The following is a 20,729-nucleotide window of genomic DNA, read 5'->3' on the forward strand; positions in this document are numbered from 1 at the left end:
TTTATCACAAACCTTAAATGAAAGAAGTCCTTTGTTCTCCTGCACGATGCGCTTTGGCCTTGCTTCGTGTTTGGTGCGCAATCCTGTCGGCTGTATTTCACAGCACGACATACTGTTAAAAGTGTTTATACTATTTATGCTTTCAAGTCCAAGTTGAAGAAATCTTGTTAAATGTTGACAGCATAACTACCAAAATACAGAAGTATGTCCTTAATATTTTTGCAGTGCTATTTCTGTTGAAAAGTTCAAATGATTACATTAGAGATGTGATGTGCCACTTTTCAAGTGTCTGATGGCTTCAATTAATTTTCATTAATTTTTCATCTTTTGAATTCTTTTGAAAGGCTTACAAAAAAACTACATTTGAATTGTAATTCCATGCTATTGACAGGACTATTAATTTTAATGAAGTTAGCTTACCATGTTTACAGTATGATAATTGTGATAGAAATGTGAATTTTAGACACAGAATATTTTCTACAATTGAACAAGGCAGTAGATTATACAAGCTTGGACAGAAAGTTAATAATGACACCAATTTTTTTTTTAATGGAATTGTTTAGTACTGTTTTACCATTTGTTTACTGTAAAAAGTGTTTATACTGTTTATACTTTCAATTAACAAATTGAAGTCTTGTGAAAGGTTGACAGGATAACTGGCATTAACTGTCAAAATAATTTCAAACTATTGAAGTTAGCTTACAGAATAAACATGTCAATCAACCCATATGATTTTTGCTGTAATATTTTTGTTTTGAAAAGTCACTGTGACTGATAGAAAAGTGATGGTTTTAGGAACATTTTAACCTGTCTGAATGCTAATAATCATTTTGCGTCGGGGGGCGAAGCCCTGAACCCCCCACCAGGACTTTGTCCTGGACCTACCGGGGCCTGCGGCCCTTGGACCCTGGCTACTAGGTTTTTCTGATTTCAAAAGTTGGCAGGTATGGTGAGGTTATAAAGCTTTTGCCTGTTAAAGAAAGGAGACTGATCCAATGCAGCACAGACTTTCGCGTGCCACGCTGTCACGACCCAGACGCACACCAGTGCGCAATCATATGGGAGCCGCGCTGAGCGCACCTCCAAGCGCGTCTCGCTGCCGGCGACGGCCAGGTATGGGCCCACGCTCCAGCGCCATCCATTTTCAGGGCTAGTTGATTCGGCAGGTGGGTTGTTACACACTCCTTAGCGGGTTCCGACTTCCATGGCCACCGTCCTGCTCTCTATATCAACCAGGGTGAGCCACACCCCTTTCGTGAGCGCACTGCGCGCGGAGTGACCCCTGTTACGCGCCCCCGGCAACAGGGGTGGCGGGCAGGTAAGCTGCGCGGGCGGAGCGCGCGGAGTGACCCCTGTTACGAGCCCCCGGCCACGGGGGTGGCGGGCAGGTAAGCTGCTTACCTGCTGCGCGTGACGCCGGCCGCGGCGAAGGCGGACGAGGCGGGGTGTCGGTGCGGTGGGCGCGGTGGTGACCCTGGACGTGCGTCGGGCCCTTCTCGCGGATCGCCTCAGCTACGGCTCCCGGTGGGGCCCTCTCGGGGGAAGGGGCCTCGGTCCCGGACCCCGGCGAGGCGTCCCTTCTCCGCTCTGTAAAAGTGTCCATCTCTTTTTTTTTTTTTTCTTCTGTTGTGGCATATGCTGCAGGTGCCTGCTCGTTTTTCGTATGTGGGTAACAACATTTAACTATGTATATATATTTACCAATTGGTTTAACTGCCACCCGCAAAAAAAAAAAAAAAATCTAATTAATCCGCCCGACCCGACCCGCACGCGGATAAAATCTTTTTTTTTTTAATTTCATCCGCCCGATCCGCGGATAATCCGCGGACTCCGCGGTTGTGCCCGCAAACCGCGCATCTCTAATATATATATATACATATAAATATTTATTTATCATTTATCATTTTTCTTGGTGCAATGGTGCAACATAAAACACATATAACACAGAATAGGTAATAAAAAGAGCTGTAACTGAGCTATCAGATCTTGTATATATGTGTGTGTGTGTGTGTGTGTGTGTGTGTGTGTGTGTGTGTGTGTGTGTGTGTGTGTGTGTGTGTGTGTGTGTGTGTGTGTGTGTGTCGAAATTGGGAGAGTGGCTGTGCCAGCAATCTGAGGGTTACTGGTTCAACCCCCACCTTCTACCATCCTAGTCACGTCCGTTGTGTCCTTGAGCAAGACACTTCACCCTTGCTCCTGATGGGTGAATGTGTGAATGGGTGAATGTGGAAATAATGTCAAAGCGCTTTGAGTTCCTTTAAAAAAGGTGGAAAAGCGCGATACAAGTATAACCCATTTACCATATACAGTATATATGTGTATATACAGTATATATATATGTGTGTGTGTATGTATGTATGTATATATATATATATATACATACAGTATATACACACACATTTTATTTATTTATTTTATATATAAATAAAAATGTTTGTTTATACATTTTTAATGACATTACTCTCCTAACAATGTGGCATTTTCCTCCTAATACCTTTTCACATAAGTTGATTGGCAACACTAAATGGTCCCTAGTGTGTGAATGTTGTCTGTCTATCTGTGTTGGCCCTGCGATGAGGTGGCGACTTGTCCAGGGTGTACCCCGCCTTCCGCCCGATTGTAGCTGAGATAGGCTCCAGCGACCCCGAAGGGAATAAGCGGTAGAAGATGGATGGATGGATGGATGTTTGTTCCCTGGCGTGTGTTTTCATTAGGAAGTTTCCATCTTAGAACTTTGAGGGCTGAGTCTCGCTGGCCTCGGCTCAATCCGACATCCGTTTGTTTATTTCTCTTTAGTCTCGGCCGTGCGGACTCTCGCTTTCTCATCACTCATTCTGCAGTGGAACGACGTCAGCCGGCACGCCGCTTCTTCTACCAGACCGGGAGGGGCGAACTTTGCACAGAAACATGATAGTGATGGCGAGCAGGCTGCAATTAGTGCGCCGCTCCTTGCCGGTTCCACTGACACTTCATTAGGTACACTCATGCTGGCCTCATTGACAATCTTCCAGAAATGCAAGTCAAAGGTGAAAGGTTCATAATTGTGTGCTTTCAGAGGTGTGAGGAAAAGCCATAAGTCATTTCCCAAGTGCTTTCCATCCTGGTGTTCACTGTTCAGTGTGTTGAACACAATCTGGCCTCAGACTCCATGGATCTTTGCCAGATGTCAGTCACATCCTTGTGTGCACCTCCTTTTATTGTGCACACTTTTTTGTTGTTATGTGAGGACTCAATGCATTGTTGTGTGGTTTTTGTCAGGCTTTTAACTTAAGCCTCAGAAGAAATAGAAAATGTATATAAAGTCATGTGACGTGTTTGCTTACAGCGTTGTAACGTGAGCAGTGTTCAATATTTGATTTAACATTGTTATAACGTGAATAAAATACCATAATTATATGAAGTTACCAGTCTAACTCTGAAAAGTATTGCAATGATTAACATTTTTTTCATTTTTTTAGTGGCAATTATTAAAATGTAAATGTATATTTTGAAACTATTTACTTTTTAAATCTATACTCATGTTAGGATATTGTTCTTACCACATTATTAAGATTTATTTCTCAAAATTTGAAAAACTGTATTCTCAAATTACTGTATTTTGGGGGGTTTTCTTGGAAAAATGCAACTAATTTATGAATTTATTGATTTTACCCTCATGACTAATAATTTATTTTCCCCCAAAAAATATTGCAATGATTTTAACTTTTTTTGGGTCATTTTGGTGGCAGTTATTTAAAATGTAAATGTATATTTTGAAACTTTTTTTTAAGTATTCTTAGGTTAGTATATTATTTTTATTACAACATCAAGATTAATTTGACAAAAAACACTTTCTTTTTTTTTTTTATGAAAAACTATTGTCAAACTACTATACTTTGTCTTTTGTCTTGAATAAATACAACTAATATGATTTTTTTTATTTTAGTATTAGTACTAAATAATTGATTTTAAAATGTAATAACAAAAGTTGAAATTATTTTTTAATTTTAAATTTTTGTCATTTTGGTGCCAATTATTGAACATGTAAATGTGTATTTTTGAAATGACTTAGTTTTTAAAAGTATTCTCATTGTAAGATATTCCTATTATATTAGGATTTATTTCACACAAAAAAACAAATTATTTCTCAAAATTATAAAAATATGTAGTTTTACTATTATTAAAAAATAATTCCCGTATTTTCCGCACCATAAGGCGCCCTGGGTTAAAAGCCGCGCCTTCAATGAACGGCATATTTCAAAACTTTGTCCACCTATAAGCCGCCCCGTGTTGTAAGCCGCATCTAACTGCGCTAAAGGAATGTCAAAAAAACAGTCAGATAGGTCAGTCAAACTTTAATAATATATTAAAAACCAGCGTTCTAACAACTCTGTTCACTCCCAAAATGTACGCAAATGTGCAATCACAAACATACGTATATCAACATGGACAGAGCTGCGTGAAAAAAGCCACCCGGCCTCTTCGCGTAAACTTAAACTTACCTTAATCACTCGCTCATCTTTTCTTCATCCATCCCTTCGAGTTAGCTTTTATGATGACGCCGGCTGGAAAGGTCTCTTTTGGCAAGGTCTTCCTTTTGAATATCACCATGGGTGGAAGTTTCTGGCCATTAGCATGGCAAGCTAGAACCACAGTGAAGGATGACTTCTCATTCCCTGTGGTGCGAATATTCACCATACGTGCTCCCGTTGTATCCACAGTGCGGTTCACAGGAATATCAGTTGCTGTGAAATAGTAATCCGTGTGCGGATGGAGAGATTGCGTCTTTTCATGAACCGGATCCCGGTCGCTTAGTAGGAGCCATTTTGTGGTCTTTACAGATGTAAACACACAAAGGAAATGAAACGTACGGTGATATCCGCGCTTTTTCTTCTTCTACGCGGGCGGGTGGTTGCTTACAGTAGAAGAAGAAGCGCTTCCTGTTCTATGGGGGCGGGTGCTTACCTTGGCGGTTGCTTGCGTAGAAGAAGAAGTGCTTCCTGTTCTACCGGGAAAAAAGATGGCGGCTGTTTACCGAAGTTGCGAGACCGAAACTTTATGAAAATGAATCTTAATATTAATCCATATATAAAGCGCACCGGGTTATAAGATGCACTGTCAGCTTTTGAGAAAATTTGTGATTTTTAGGTGCGCCTTATAGTGCGGAAAATACGGTAACTTTTTTTTTTTTTTTTTAAATGTAAATGTATATTTTGAAACTATTTACTTTTTAAATCTATACTCATGTTAGGATATTGTTCTTACCACATTATTAAGATTTATTTCTCAAAATTTGAAAAACTGTATTCTCAAATTACTGTATTTGGGGTTTTTTTCTTGAAAAAATGCAACTAATTTATGAATTTATTGATTTTACCCTTATGACTAATAATTTATTTTCCCCCAAAAAATATTGCAATGGTTTTAATTTTTTTTTGGTCATTTTGGTGGCAGTTATTTAAAATGTAAATGTATATTTTGAAACTTTTTTTTTTAAGTATTCTTAGGTTAGTATATTATTTTTATTACAACATCGAGATTAATTTGACAAAAAACACTTTCTTTTTTTTTTTTATGAAAAACTATTGTCAAACTACTGTACTTTGTCTTTTGTCTTGAATAAATACAACTAATATGATTTTTATTTTATTTTAGTATTAGCACTAAATAATTTATTTTAAAATTTAATAACAAAAGTTGAAATTATTTTTTAATTTTTAATTTTTGTCATTTTGGTGCCAATTATTGAACATGTAAATGTGTATTTTTGAAATGACTTAGTTTTTAAACGTATTCTCATTGTAAGATATTCCTATTATATTAGGATTTATTTCACACAAAAAAACAAATTATTTCTCAAAATTATAAAAAATATATAGTTTTACTATTATTAAAAAATAATTCATAAAAAAAACTAAATTCTCCTAAAATTAAGTCATATATATATATATATATATATATATATATATATATATATATATATATATATATATATATATATGTATATATATATATATGCTCTTTTGGTTTAATTCTTTAATACTTTGTAACTAATATGTAATACTGCTCCCCAACAGGACTGGAAAAGAACAAACATAGGAACTACAAATAGTCAGTTCCCGGGTCAAACTGCCATCATCAAAAAAAAAAAAACTGCATCTAATGTTCAGTAGCAATATTTTAAGCAACATTTTATATTCCAAACTGATACAAGTGTAAAAATAAGTAGCATTTCTGAAAGTTGTAATGGACTTTCTAAGCCTCTTTTCTTCATAATTCATCATTCAGACTTCTTTGACAAAGTTAGTAGTTAGTTTCCAAGTCCTTGAAATATTTACTAAGTGAACATAAAGTGCATGATACTGATTGTTGATTTTTTGTTATTATTATTTTTGCTCCAGCGGCACTGCCCTTCATCGTCATGACCATCGTCTCCAAACCTTACCAGCGAGGCGTGTACTGCGACGACGAGAGCATCAAGTACCCACTAAAGGCCGACACCATCAGCCACGCCATGCTGGCCGCCGTCACCATCTCCTGCACGGTCGTCATCGTGAGTTGGAAGCAGGACATATCACCCTAACTCTTCACACAGCAAATGAAATCTACTGTCAAATATAGTTTTCTTGCACGCTTCCTTAGATGACTTTCCACTATGAAATATGCACGGGAAAAAAAGCAGTGATTTATGGCCGTTTTTAATCCTTTTCCTACCTTTACGGACACAAAATATGAAGCAATTTAAAGCCCACATTTCATTCGGGCTATGCAGAAGTGTTTAATCTTTGTGGAATTGTGACAAATATAGACATTTATGTATTAAATACATTCCCTTAAAGCACCAATAATAACCAGAGACGGTCCTGACTAGTTCCATGTGCTGGGTGATAGCCCTAACAAAATAATTTTTTACCTTGAAAATTTTTTTTTTCCTTGAAAATCATTTTTTACCTTGAAAATCATTTTTAACCTTGAAAAAAAAAATTTACCTTGAAAAAAAATGTTTACCTTGAAAATGTTTTTTTACCTTGAAAATCATTTTTTTACCTTGAAAATTATTTTTAACCTTGAAAAAAAAATTTTACATTGAAAATTTTTTTTTACCTTAAAAATCATTTGTTTACCTTGAAAATCATTTTTAACCTTGAAAATCATTTTTAACCTTGAAAAAAAAAGTTTACCTTGAAAATCATTTTTTACCTTGAAAATCATGTTTTAACCTACTTTTTTTTTTTTTTTTTTAACTTTTTTTTTTTTTTTAATTTTTGTAAAGAAATGTAAGTTTTTTTTAAAAATGTAAGTTTTTAAAAAAAAAAGTAAGTTTTAAAAAAAAATTTAAATAAAAAAAAAAAAAAATTTAAATTTAAGTTTTTTTTTTTAATTAATTTTTTTTTTTTTTTTTTTTTTTTTTTTAGAAATTAAAAAAAAAAAAAAAAAAAATTTTAAATTTTTAAATTTAAAAAAAATTTAAATGTTTTTAAAAAAATGTAAAAAAAAACTTTTAAAAAAATTTAAAAAAATGTAAATGTTTTTTTAAATTTTTAAATTTTTTTAAAAAAAATTTACATTTTTTTTAAAAAAAATTAATTTTTTTTAAAAAAAATTAGTTTTTTAAAATATTTTTTTTAATATTTTTTTTAATATTTTTTAAAATATTTTTTAAAATATTTTTTAAAATATTTTTTTTAATATTTTTTAAAATATTTTTTTTAATATTTTTTTAAATATTTTTTTTAATATTTTTTTTAATATTTTTAAAAAAAATTAACTTTTTTAACTTTTGTTTAACTTTTTTTTAACTTTTTTTAAAAATGTTTACCCTAACCCTAACCCTAACAGGCTACTATTAGCATTAGCGACTTTACATGGCAATTCCCACACCTCCAAATTTGGTTATGAACATTACAACTAAGATGCACGTTACAATCACACAGCTGGTGCGTAATAATTATACTTACATTATTAACACTTTTTAGGGCGCAACATAACCAGTCCAGGGCAAATTCATTTTAAAGAGTAATTCATTATAGTTACTCGTTACTTTCCCCTAACAAATAATTAGAATTACTCTTTGATAAATGTAATACGTTACTTGGGGGAAAAAATATATCTGGCATATGCAGTTGAGCGATGTTTCATGAAAGCAGAGTGCGTGTGCCTTTTGCCAAGTGCCTCAGCGCGCTTAAAAAGAACTGCATTAGCTCAGCTGGGTTTGTTAGCTTAGCAGCAGCAGTTTGTGAGCAGTGACGGCAGCTCCGTGGAATTTCACACATAAGTCGCTCCTGAGTATAAGTCGCACCCCCGGCCAAACTATGAAAAAAAACTGCGACTTATAGTCCGAAAAATACGGTATACATATAATGTATATATTTTTGAAAATGAAATGATGAAAATGGCCCCGCATGCTTTGATTTTTCAGTGTGGAAAAAGTTTGGACATTCCTGGCTGGAATGAGAAGAGTGTGTTTTGCTCCTGTCAGATCACATCAGGAGAAGCGTACCTGGTCTACAGCAAGAAGATCTACTCCAACTCCGACTTCAACCAGTACGTAGCGGCGCTCTACAAGGTCGTGGGCACCTTCCTGTTCGGAGCGGCGGTCAGCCAGTCGCTCACCGACCTCGCCAAGTACACCATCGGCTGCCCGAGGCCCAACTTCATGACGGTGTGCGCGCCCAGGGTGTGCACGGGCTACGTGCACGCCATCAACTGCACGGGAAAGCCGCAGGACGTCACCGAGTCGAGGTAGGACGACGACGACGGCACAAAAACGCCGAGGCGTTGCTTTGATGGTTTATGTCATCTTTTGCAGGCTGTCCTTCTACTCGGGTCACTCCTCTTTTGGCATGTACTGCATGCTCTTCTTGGCGGTGAGTACCAGATAATACACGCTTTCTGAAGTAGTAAGGATGAAGCAAAGCAAAACCACTAACTTAAGTATTATTAACCAGCTGGAATGGACTTATGCTGTCTTTAAGTTGAAGTGAAGAGGTAACTTTTTTTTCATGACGCGGACACGTTTGTTACTGGTTACTTTCTAATGTATGACAACTCTAACTATTTGATACTTGTGTATATTGACAAATGTCATGTTTTACACTGCAATGTTGTTCAATTAAGGACTCTTCTTACGTATGTCTCGCTTGTGTGCTTAGCTGTTGTGTAGCTGCTAAGTCCTAGTAGCCTACCTTGTTGACCTTTTTTTGAAACCCAAAATAAGATTTCTTTCTACAGCTCGACAAAAGCTGAACTTACGTGAGCGCATGAAAAGTACATCAATTTAAAGTGACAGTACCCCCATCAGGGGGTTTTGCTGCCGATTCCCATACCGATCATCCATGAGTGATATTGGCCGATACGGATCACTTTCGTCTGCTGTAAATATTATTCAAGCTGAGCGCTTTTGACGGTGCAACAATTTATTACGTACAATTGTTTGATGAAAACAAAGTCAGTAGTACACAATAAGTAAACTACTATCTACTACTCTTTTAAGTCCTTTGAGTTTTGCCCTCAAAATCCTGCTGTTTCCAATGAAATATCCTCAGTTTTGAAACATTCATTGTAAAAAAAATAATAAAATAAAAACCCTCTTGTATTGATCATATACCGATACTACCTTTGGTATCAACACTATCAACATATGGATCGATCCGCCCTTCCCTTACATCAGTGGTTCTCAAACTTTTTTTGTCATCCCCCACTTTGGACAAGGGGGAGTTTTCAAGCCCCACCTGCCCCCATCGCCCCAACAGAGCGCTAATGCCAAGCTTTAACATTTTCAAATTTATTGAACATCAAGTTGTATACATTCGAACTCAATAACATAAAATAACATTAAGTTCAATAATAAATAAAATAACTGTGCAGCTGTGGTATAACTTGCATCAAGTTCAATAATAAATAAAATAACTTCCGTCAAGTTCAATAATAAATAAAACAAAAGTGTTATAACTTGCATCACGTTCAATAATAAATCAAAAAAAGTGTTATAACTTGCATCAAGTTCAAGTTCAATAATAAATCAAATAAAAGTGTTATAACTTGCATCAAGTTCAATAATAAATCAAAAAAAGTGTTATAACTTGCATCAAGTTCAATAATAAATCAAAAAAGTGTTATAACTTGCATCAAGTTCAATAATAAATCAAAAAGTGTTATAACTTGCATCACGTTCAATAATAAATCAAAAAGTGTTATAACTTGCATCACGTTCAATAATAAATCAAAAAAAGTGTTATAACTTGCATCAAGTTCAATAATAAATAAAACAAAAGTGTTATAACTTGCATCAAGTTCAATAATAAATAAAACAAAAGTGTTATAACTTGCATCAAGTTCAATAATAAAAATAAAAAAAGTGTTATAACTTGCATCAAGTTCAATAATAAATCAAATAAAAGTGTTATAACTTGCATCAAGTTCAATAATAAATCAAATAACTTGCATCAAGTTCAATAATAAATCAAAAAAAGTGTTATAACTTGCATCAAGGTCAATAATAAATAAAACAAAAGTGTTATAACTTGCATCAAGTTCAATAATAAATCAAATAACTTGCATCAAGTTCAATAATAAATCAAAAAAAGTGTTATAACTTGCATCAAGGTCAATAATAAATAAAACAAAAGTGTTATAACTTGCATCAAGTTCAATAATAAATCAAATAACTTGCATCAAGTTCAATAATAAATCAAAAAAAGTGTTATAACTTGCATCAAGGTCAATAATAAATAAAACAAAAGTGTTATAACGTGCATCAAGTTCAATAATAAATCAAATAACTTACATCAAGTTCAATAATAAATACAATAAAAGTGCCACCTTCCTCCCGTTCCTCGCGCCCCACCTGTCATGTCTCTATTCCCCACCAGTGGGGCGCGCCCCACACTTTGAGAAACGCTGCCTTACATGTAACCTGGCCGCTACACAACAACAAAGATTGTTATATTATCCTCTCTCTAACTCTTATTAATATCTTTTTACTATCTACTGTAACACACTTCCATCTACACGTCACAAACTTTACTAAGTACCTACTTCTTGTGTTGTTTCATGCTAGCTTAGCAATTAACATGCCGGCTTGTCTTCTCCTGTTCACCCTTACTCGGTGTGTAGCCTGTTTAGCCTTGTCCTCCAGTGATACTAATACTTAGTTGTGTATTTGCAATGGAGTTGATAATTAATACCGTATTTTACGGACTATATGGGCGGGACATTTTTCCATATAATAGTTGCACCGGACTATAAACCTTGTGAAATGACTTATTTACACAGAAATAAACAATTAAGGTATGTAAATAAACATTTACATACCTTAATTGTTTCCAAACAGTGTCTGTAACACGGCAGTAAAACCGCTGATCAAACAAAACAGAAGTCATGATCATGGAAGCTAGCTCTCCTATCAGCTAAACAGACTCAATAACTCCACCGTGACGTTTTGGTGGATTTACCGAGCAATTTGTGAAAGTGAAACAGTACAAAAAGAACGTTATTGTAAGTTAATAATACTAGCACAGACACTCGTAAACGTGTTAGCGTATTAGCTAATGCTAACGACGCTAGCTTGATTACATTACGACAGCACGTACAAACGTGGATGAAAACACTCCTACAGACAATCACACATGGGATGGGAAGAATAGTTGTAGTTATATTGTAAAACTTACAAACGTTGCTGGGAGTGATGAATGAGGAATCCATACGTGGAGGGACGCTATGGACGGCTTTAAAACAGGACAACGTTAAATGGAAGGACATTGCAGCACCTGCTGTGAGCAAACTCGTCCACAAGATGGCGCCATAGCACACACAATAACACACATTTTCAGTGTATTTGCTTTTATTTTTCGCATTATGGTGGTCAGCCAAGAAAAGTCCATAAGTTAGCTGCGCTGTTATAGAAGCCGCAGGGTTCAAAGTACACAAAAAAAATAGTAGCTTACAGTCCGGAATTGATCGTAACTGTGTGGAGCGTCTTGTGGTGGGCTTTAATCTGGGGGTTTTTTTTTCGTCCGATGGATCGACACGTTCCTAACCCACCTTGACTCGGGCCTCCATGTGACGTCCACGCACACCTTTCACATCAGCCCTAATAGTCCCCAGATGGGCGCGTGCAGACCCTCATGAAGGCCAAACACCTTATAAGGACTTTTCTAGAAGACCATAAGTTAAACAGGAAGAATGTCAGCTGTGACCTGCGTGGTTGTTTCCCAGCAGTGATGAGCAAGAAGGCGATGTGGCGCCTCCGTCATTCCACACACTTCATTAGCCTTGGCTCTTTATATAACTGCCATTATTACAATCAATGCAGATATATATATATATATATATATATATATATATATATATATATATATATATATATGTATATGTATGTGTGGGGAAAAAAAATCACAAGACTATTTCATCTCTACAGGCCTGTTTCATGAGGGGGGGTACCCTCAATCATCAGGAGATTTTAATGGGAGCATTCGCATACCATGGTTTATATAGGGCACAGAGTGGGTGGGTACAGGCTGGCCTAGGGGCGTGGTGATTGGCTCATGTGTTACCTAGGAGGTGTTTCCATCTATGGCGGCATGCTGTTACAATTTCGCTGCGCTTGTTGAGGGATGACAGGTCTGGACGGTAAATAATAAACAGTTTCTCTTTCAAGCATAGGTTGCATCTTTTATTACCACTATTGTAAGGTGTGCTGGATGCAAGAATTTGCCATGTTATTGAATATTCAACATTATTGTCTTTGAGGTCCCAAATGTGTTTGCTGAGTTCTGTGGTATTTCGCAGGTTTTGGTTCCTGAAAGAAGCCTTGTGATTGTTCCATCTGGTTTTGAACTCTCCCTCGGTTAATCCTACATATGTGTCGGATGTGTTAATGTCCTTGCGTATTACCTTAGATTGGTAGACAACTGATGTTTGTAAGCACCCCCCGTTGAGAGGGCAATCAGGTTTCTTTCGACAGTTACATCCTTTGTTGGTTTTGGAGTCGCTCTGTCTGGGGGTCGACGGCTCATTTGCAATTGTTTTGTTGTGGTTTGAGATGATTTGTCGTATATTGTTCATGCAGCTGTAGCTCAATTTAATGTTGTTCTTGTTGAATACTTTTCTTAGGGTGTTGTCTTTGGGAAAGTGTTTGTCAAGCAGCGAGAATACCAAGAAGCGCATATGCCAAATTTTCAAAGAGAACGGCCTACGGATCACGATTGAAGCCAACAAGCAAACCGTCAACTTCCTTGACGTCACTTTCAACCTGAGAAATAACAGCTACCAACCATTCACGAAACCCAACACAACACTCCAATACGTGCACCATGACAGCAACCACCCACCCACCACCACGAAAAGAATACCTACCGGAATCAATAAAAGGCTATCGATGCTGTCATCTAGCAAAGCTGAATTTGACCAAGCAACCCCCCCGTACCAAAAAGCCCTTGATGAAAGCGGATACAATTTCACCCTCACCTATGAACCCACGCCAGGAAACCAGCCAAAAAAGAACAGAAAACGAAACGACATCATCTGGTACAACCCCCCATACAGCAAAAACGTCTCAACGAACATTGGACACAAATTCCTCAATCTGATTGACAAACACTTTCCCAAAGACAACACCCTAAGAAAAGTATTCAACAAGAACAACATTAAATTGAGCTACAGCTGCATGAACAATATACGACAAATCATCTCAAACCACAACAAAACAATTGCAAATGAGCCGTCGACCCCCAGTCAGAGCGACTCCAAAACCAACAAAGCATGTAACTGTCGAAAGAAACCTGATTGCCCCCTCAACGGGGGGTGCTTACAAACATCAGTTGTCTACCAATCTAAGGTAATACGCAAGGACATTAACACATCCGACACATATGTAGGATTAACCGAGGGTGAATTCAAAACCAGATGGAACAATCACAAGGCTTCTTTCAGGAACAAAAACCTGCGAAATACCACAGAACTCAGCAAACACATTTGGGACCTCAAAGACAATAATGTTGAATATTCAATAACATGGCAAATTCTTGCATCCAGCACACCTTACAATAGTGGTAATAAAAGATGCAACCTATGCTTGAAAGAGAAACTGTTTATTATTTACCGTCCAGACCTGTCATCCCTCAACAAGCGCAGCGAAATTGTAACAACATGCCGCCATAGACGGAAACACCTCCTAGGTAACACATGAGCCAATCACCACGCCCCTAGGCCAGCCTGTACCCACCCACTCTGTGCCCTATATAAACCATGGTATGCGAATACTCCCATTAAAATCTCCTGATGATTGAGGGTACCCCCCCTCATGAAACAGGCCTGTAGAGATGAAATAGTCTTGTGATTTTTTTCCCACACATACATATATATATATATATATATATATATATATATGTATATATATATATATTCTGTATATATATATACACAGTACAGTACAGGCCAAAGGTTTGGACACATCTTCTCATTCAATGTGTTGTCTTTATTGTCATGACTATTTACATTGTAGATTGTCACATCAAAACTATGAATGAACACATGTGGAGTTATGTATTCTAGTTTCTTCAAAATAGCCACCCTTTGCTCTGATTACTGCTTTGCACACTCTTGGCATTCTCTGGATGAGCTTCAAGATGAATGGTTTTCTCTTCACAGGTGTGCTTGAAGCTCATCCAGAGAATGCCTAGAGTGTGCAAAGCTAACCTCATTCATAGTTTTGATGCCTTCGGTGACAATCTACAATGTAAATAGTCGTGAAAATAAAGAAAACACATTGAATGAGGAGAAGGTGTGTAGGCCTGTATTGTATACAGTATGTATGTATAGATATATATTATGATTACATTTCAGTTAGTATAGCATCAAGTATACATTTAAAGACCGTATGGAACAGATTAATTTCCAGCACCTGCATTAACTGTGCAGCATATTCTGGAAGTACATTCCTACATTTACGCTGTCAGAGGCGGTAAAGTCAACGTTGGGCCGCAGACACCATCCCGCCTCACAGACCGCAAGTTAGGATCCATTCTACGCCCCAACGCCATTTGACTGACTGAACCCAGCCCAGATGCCAAGGTCAACACTCTTCTTCTTCTTCTTCTTTGCCGCCGCCGCAGCTCTACGTGCAGGCCCGGCTGGTGGCCAAGTGGGCTCGCCTCCTCCGACCCACCATCCAGTTCTTCTTGGTGGCCTTCGCCGTCTACGTGGGCTACACGCGGGTCTCTGATTACAAGCACCACTGGAGCGACGTGCTGATGGGGCTGCTGCAGGGGGCGCTGGTCGCCACGCTCAACGTGAGTCCTCACACACATTCTCTTGTTAAAGCTACCTTCAAAATAAGAGCGTGTAATAAGGAGAATCGCATTAGGGTCATGGTTTGCTAATATCTGTGTTATGTGTTGACAGTTGGGCTGTAACGGTACGTGTATTTGTATTCAACCGTTTGGGTACGGGGGTTTCGGTTCGGTTTGGAGGTGTACCGAACGAGTTTCCACACGGACATATTAAGTAGCCTTCTGCCTCTGTCAGTCCTCTACACAGCACCCGGCATTGTCCCACCCACACCAGCATCTGATTGGTTACACACAGAGCGGTAACAGCCAATCAGCAGTGCGTATTCAGAGCGCATGTAGTCAGTGCTTAGCGTTTAGCAGGTAATCATCAGGCAGCACACTCTCCCCAAATGGTAATAAACACCTCCCAGTCAACTACTAGTAACATCACTATGAGCCTGTTGACCTTCTAGAAATGATAATAAAATGATAATAATAATAATAAATGATAATAATAATAATAATAATAATAATAAATGATGATAAATGATAATAATAATAATAATAAATGATAATAAAATGATAATAAACATCTCCCAGTCAACTACTAGTAACATCACTATGAGCCCGTTGACCTTCTAGAAATGATAATAAAATGATAATAATAATAATAATAAATGATAATAATAATAATAATAATAAATGATGATAATAATAATAATAATAATAATAAATGATAATAAAATGATAATAAACACCTCCCAGTCAATTACTAGTAACATCACTATGAGCCCGTTGACCTTCTAGAAATGATAATAAAATGATAATAATAAATGATAATAATAATAATAATAAATGATGATAAATGATAATAATAATAATAATAATAATAATAATAATAAATGATAATAAAATGATAATAAACATCTCCCAGTCAACTACTAGTAACATCACTATGAGCCCGTTGACCTTCTAGAAATGATAATAAAATGATAATAATAATAATAAATGATAATAATAATAATAATAATAATAATAAATGATGATAAATGATAATAATAATGATAATAATAAATGATAATAAAATGATAATAAACATCTCCCAGTCAACTACTAGTAACATCACTATGAGCCCGTTGACCTTCTAGAAATGATAATAAAATGATAATAATAATAATAAATGATAATAATAATAATAATAATAATAATAAATGATGATAAATGATAATAATAATAATAAATGATAATAAAATGATAATAAACACCTCCCAGTCAACTACTAGTAACATCACTATGAGCCCGTTGACCTTCTAGAAATGATAATAAAATGATAATAATAATAATAAATGATAATAATAATAATAATAATAATAAATTATGATAAATTATAATAATAATAATAATAATAAATGATAATAAAATGATAATAAACACCTCCCAGTCAACTACTAGTAACATCACTATGAGCCCGTTGACCTTCTAGAAATGATAATAAAATGATAATAATAATAAGAAATGATAATAATAATAATAAATGATGATAAATGATAATAATAATAATAATAATAATAAATGATAATAAAATGATAATAAACACCTCCCAGTCAACTACTAGTAACATCACTATGAGCCCGTTGACCTTCTAGAAATGATAATAATAATAATAAATGATAATAATAATAATAAATGATAATAATAATAATAAATGATAATAAAATGATAATAAACACCTCCCAGTCAACTACTAGTAACATCACTATGAGCCTGTTGACCTTCTAGAAATGATAATAATATGATAATAATAATAATAAATGATAATAATAATAATAAATGATGATAAATGATAATAATAATAATAAATGATAATAAAATTATAATAAACACCTCCCAGTCAACTACTAGTAACATCACTATGAGCCCATTGACCTTCTAGAAATGATAATAATAATAATAAATGATAATAATAATAATAATAAATGATGATAAATGATAATAATAATAATAATAATAATAATAATAAATGATAATAAAATGATAATAAACACCTCCCAGTCAACTACTAGTAACATCACTATGAGCCCGTTGACCTTCTAGAAATGATAATAAAATGATAATAATAATAAATGATAATAATAATAATAATAATAAATGATGATTAATAATAATAATAATAATTAATGATAATAAAATGATAATAAACACCTCCCAGTCAACTACTAGTAACATCACTATGAGCCCGTTGACCTTCTAGAAATGATAATAAAATGATAATAATAATAATAATAAATGATAATAATAATAATAATAATAATAATAAATGATGATAAATGATAACAATAATAATAATAAATGATAATAAAATGATAATAAACATCTCCCAGTCAACTACTAGTAACATCACTATGAGCCCGTTGACCTTCTAGAAATTATAATAAAATGATAATAATAATAATAAATGATAATAATAATAATAATAATAATAATAAATGATGATAAATGATAATAATAATAATAATAATAATAAATGATAATAAAATGATAATAAACATCTCCCAGTCAACTACTAGTAACATCACTGTGAGCCCGTTGACCTTCTAGAAATATAAACGGCAGCTCAGCTCGCTCGCAGTCCTGGCTTGAGGTGAAGGCTAATTCACTTTTAGCGTAACGTTAGCTCATTTTGCGGTGTGTGTGTGTGTTACGGACAGCAAAGCCCTGTCTGTCTGTTATTACACTTGACCTTTTTCTGTGTTGATTGAGCTGTGTTGAAGCAGCAAAAAAGGACATGTTAAATGAAGAGTTTCTGTCTCTGATAGTTGATATAATAATGTAAGTGCATCATTAAGACTACATGAACTCCATGGTGTTCAGGGATGAATAGTCTCTCCTATTGCTTTTGTATTCTTTTTTTCAGCTATAGTGACATTAATCATTAGTAATGCAGCAGCCTAGTTTTGAATGGCAGGGTCCCTGCTATCACATGTTGATAAAAATATAACATTTACATCATAAATCAACTCCAGGCTTCCCAAATGCTGTAATAAATTAAGCATGATGAGTTGACTTGAAACTGTTTAATGTTGCACTTTTTATATGTAGAAGAAAAGTTTTGTCATTTTATTTCATCTGAGCAACAACTTGAGGCAGTTTAATGTTGATTAACGTGGGCAGAATTATTATAGTGTTCCCAATGTTAAAAGGATAAAGCCATTGCGTACAAATTTGGTAAATAAATAACCAAAAAATTTATATTTTGTTGTTTTCTCACTGTACCGAAAATGAACCGAGGTACGTACCGAACCGAACCGACAACATACATAAAAGATGGCACCATAGCACAAACTATAGAACACCTTTTCAGTGTATTTCCTTGTTTTTCGTCAGCAAAGAAAAACACAAATTAAGCCGCACCGTTTTAGAAGCTGCGGGGTTCAAAGTGTAGGGAAAAGTCTGGAATTTGCGGTACACACAGACAGATTGACATGAGCGGATCGTTTTGCTCCGAGAATACTTTTCTAGTTCCTAGGACTAGGACTGTCCACACCAGGAGACATTTAAGGGGAATAGTCTGGCTGTAGACAGGAAGTGAGTGACTTGTTGCAGCTGTGACTGACACTTACTGGAACACCGCTTGTGCACATTCCTCACTCGGGGAAGGTGTGTGTGTGTGTGTGTGTGTGTGTGTGTGTGTGTGTGTGTGTGTGTGTGTGTGTGTGTGTGTGTGTGTGTGTGTGTGTGTGTGTGCGTGTGTGTGTCAGACATACTTCATCACACTTCTCCCCCATCAGGTGCGGGTGGTGTCAGACTTCTTCAAGAAGCGTCCTCCACGCCGCGTGAAGCAGGATTGTGCTGAGAGTGAGGAGGCGGAGAGGAAAGCCAGCCTTCAGTTTGTGGACTCTGAGCACACCAACCATTACAACTGTCACCCCGTGTGATGGCGACCATTGCAACTGTCACCATGGCAACCATTGCAACTGTCACCCCGTGTGATGGCGCCGCATTTCCCCGACCTACACCCACCCCCTCACCCCTTCACCCACGTCACGCCATGTTGAATGTGGTCTTTGGCTCGTGTTTCCTCCATCTTCCCCACTACCACTACACCCACACTCCTCCTCCTCCTCCTCGCCCTGGAGGGACCGCAGGAAACAAAGATGGCCGACGTGGAGGCGACAAGATGGCGGTCAAGACGCTGTGGCGGTACGTCGCAAAAGTCTCTCTTCACTTTCATTTATACTGACACTTTTAAAAAAAAAATTTTTTTTTTTCCTTTGGCTGGAAGGACAACTTTTCAGCTCAGCTTGGACACTTCATTAGGTACACCTGCGCACGCTAACGGGGTCAATGCCGGCGACAATTCTGCTTTTCCAAAACCAATGACAAAGATCATCTATTTATGATTGAATCCTGCTTTTATTTGTAACCATTCTTAATCGATTCAACAAAGGCAATCATTAATAATAACTTGAAAATGTTTACAATGTAGTTAACAGCCTAAATATAGAGCATACTTGCCAACCTTGAGACCTCCGATTTCGGGGGGTGGGGGGTGGGGGCGGGGGCGTGGTCGGGGCGGGGGGCGTGGTTAAGATATATATATATAAGAAATACTTGACTTTCAGTGAATTCTAGCTATATATATATATATATATATATATATATATATATATATATATATATATATGTATGTGTGGGAAAAAAATCACAAGACTATTTCATCTCTACAGGCCTGTTTCATGAGGGGGGGTACCCTCAATCATCAGGAGATTTTAATGGGAGCATTCGCATACCATGGTTTATATAGGGCACAGAGTGGGTGGGTACAGGCTGGCGTAGGGGCGTGGTGATTGGCTCATGTGTTACCCTAGGAGGTGTTTCCGTCTGTGGCGGCATGCTGACACAATTTCGCTGCGCTTGTTGAGGGATGACAGGTCTGGACGGTATATAATAAACAGTTTCTCTTTCAAGCATACCGTCCAGACCTGTCATCCCTCAACAAGCGCAGCAAAATTGTATCAGCATGCCGCCACAGACGGCATGCTGATATATATTTTATATATATATATATATATATATATATATATATATATATATATATATATATATATATATATATATATATATATATATATATATAAATAAAATAAATACTTGAATTTCAGTGTTCATTTACAAACTACAACTCACAAACACTTTAGAGTTAGGCTCCACCATCAGAATGTGTACTTAAACTTATAAAGATCACATGGATATTATTCAGTGAGTTGATTAACCAAAACTAACCTGTTATACAGGAGGAAAAAAGCACACAGGACGTTTCAATTGTTCACAGACTGGTCGCGCTCATCAGAATGACAAGACACTTCCGGTCTGCAGGTGATAGCATTCTAATTGGGAAGAAACGCCCTACTGCCCCCTACTGACCAATGTGAATACTGATAAATGTGTAATGACAGCTCCAAAAAAACGAATTCAAACCAC

General features: G+C 36.2%; 1 protein-coding gene across 1 annotated transcript in view; it reads left to right on the forward strand.

Annotated features, from left to right (window-relative positions):
• The window catches only part of plpp2b (phospholipid phosphatase 2b), a 69,955-nt gene extending 50,174 nt beyond the window's left edge, over nt 1–19,781 (forward strand). Inside the window, exons 2-6 of the mRNA XM_061976266.2 lie at nt 6,381–6,532; nt 8,459–8,721; nt 8,789–8,846; nt 15,093–15,269; nt 19,037–19,781. Coding sequence (XP_061832250.2) covers nt 6,381–6,532; nt 8,459–8,721; nt 8,789–8,846; nt 15,093–15,269; nt 19,037–19,183 — 797 coding nt within the window. The 3' untranslated portion in view covers nt 19,184–19,781. The remainder of the gene's footprint in view (nt 1–6,380; nt 6,533–8,458; nt 8,722–8,788; nt 8,847–15,092; nt 15,270–19,036) is intronic.
• The last annotated feature ends 948 nt before the right edge of the window (nt 19,782–20,729 follow it).

Source organism: Nerophis lumbriciformis, linkage group LG14 (genome assembly GCF_033978685.3).
Source record: "Nerophis lumbriciformis linkage group LG14, RoL_Nlum_v2.1, whole genome shotgun sequence".
Taxonomy (NCBI): Eukaryota; Metazoa; Chordata; class Actinopteri; order Syngnathiformes; family Syngnathidae; genus Nerophis; species Nerophis lumbriciformis.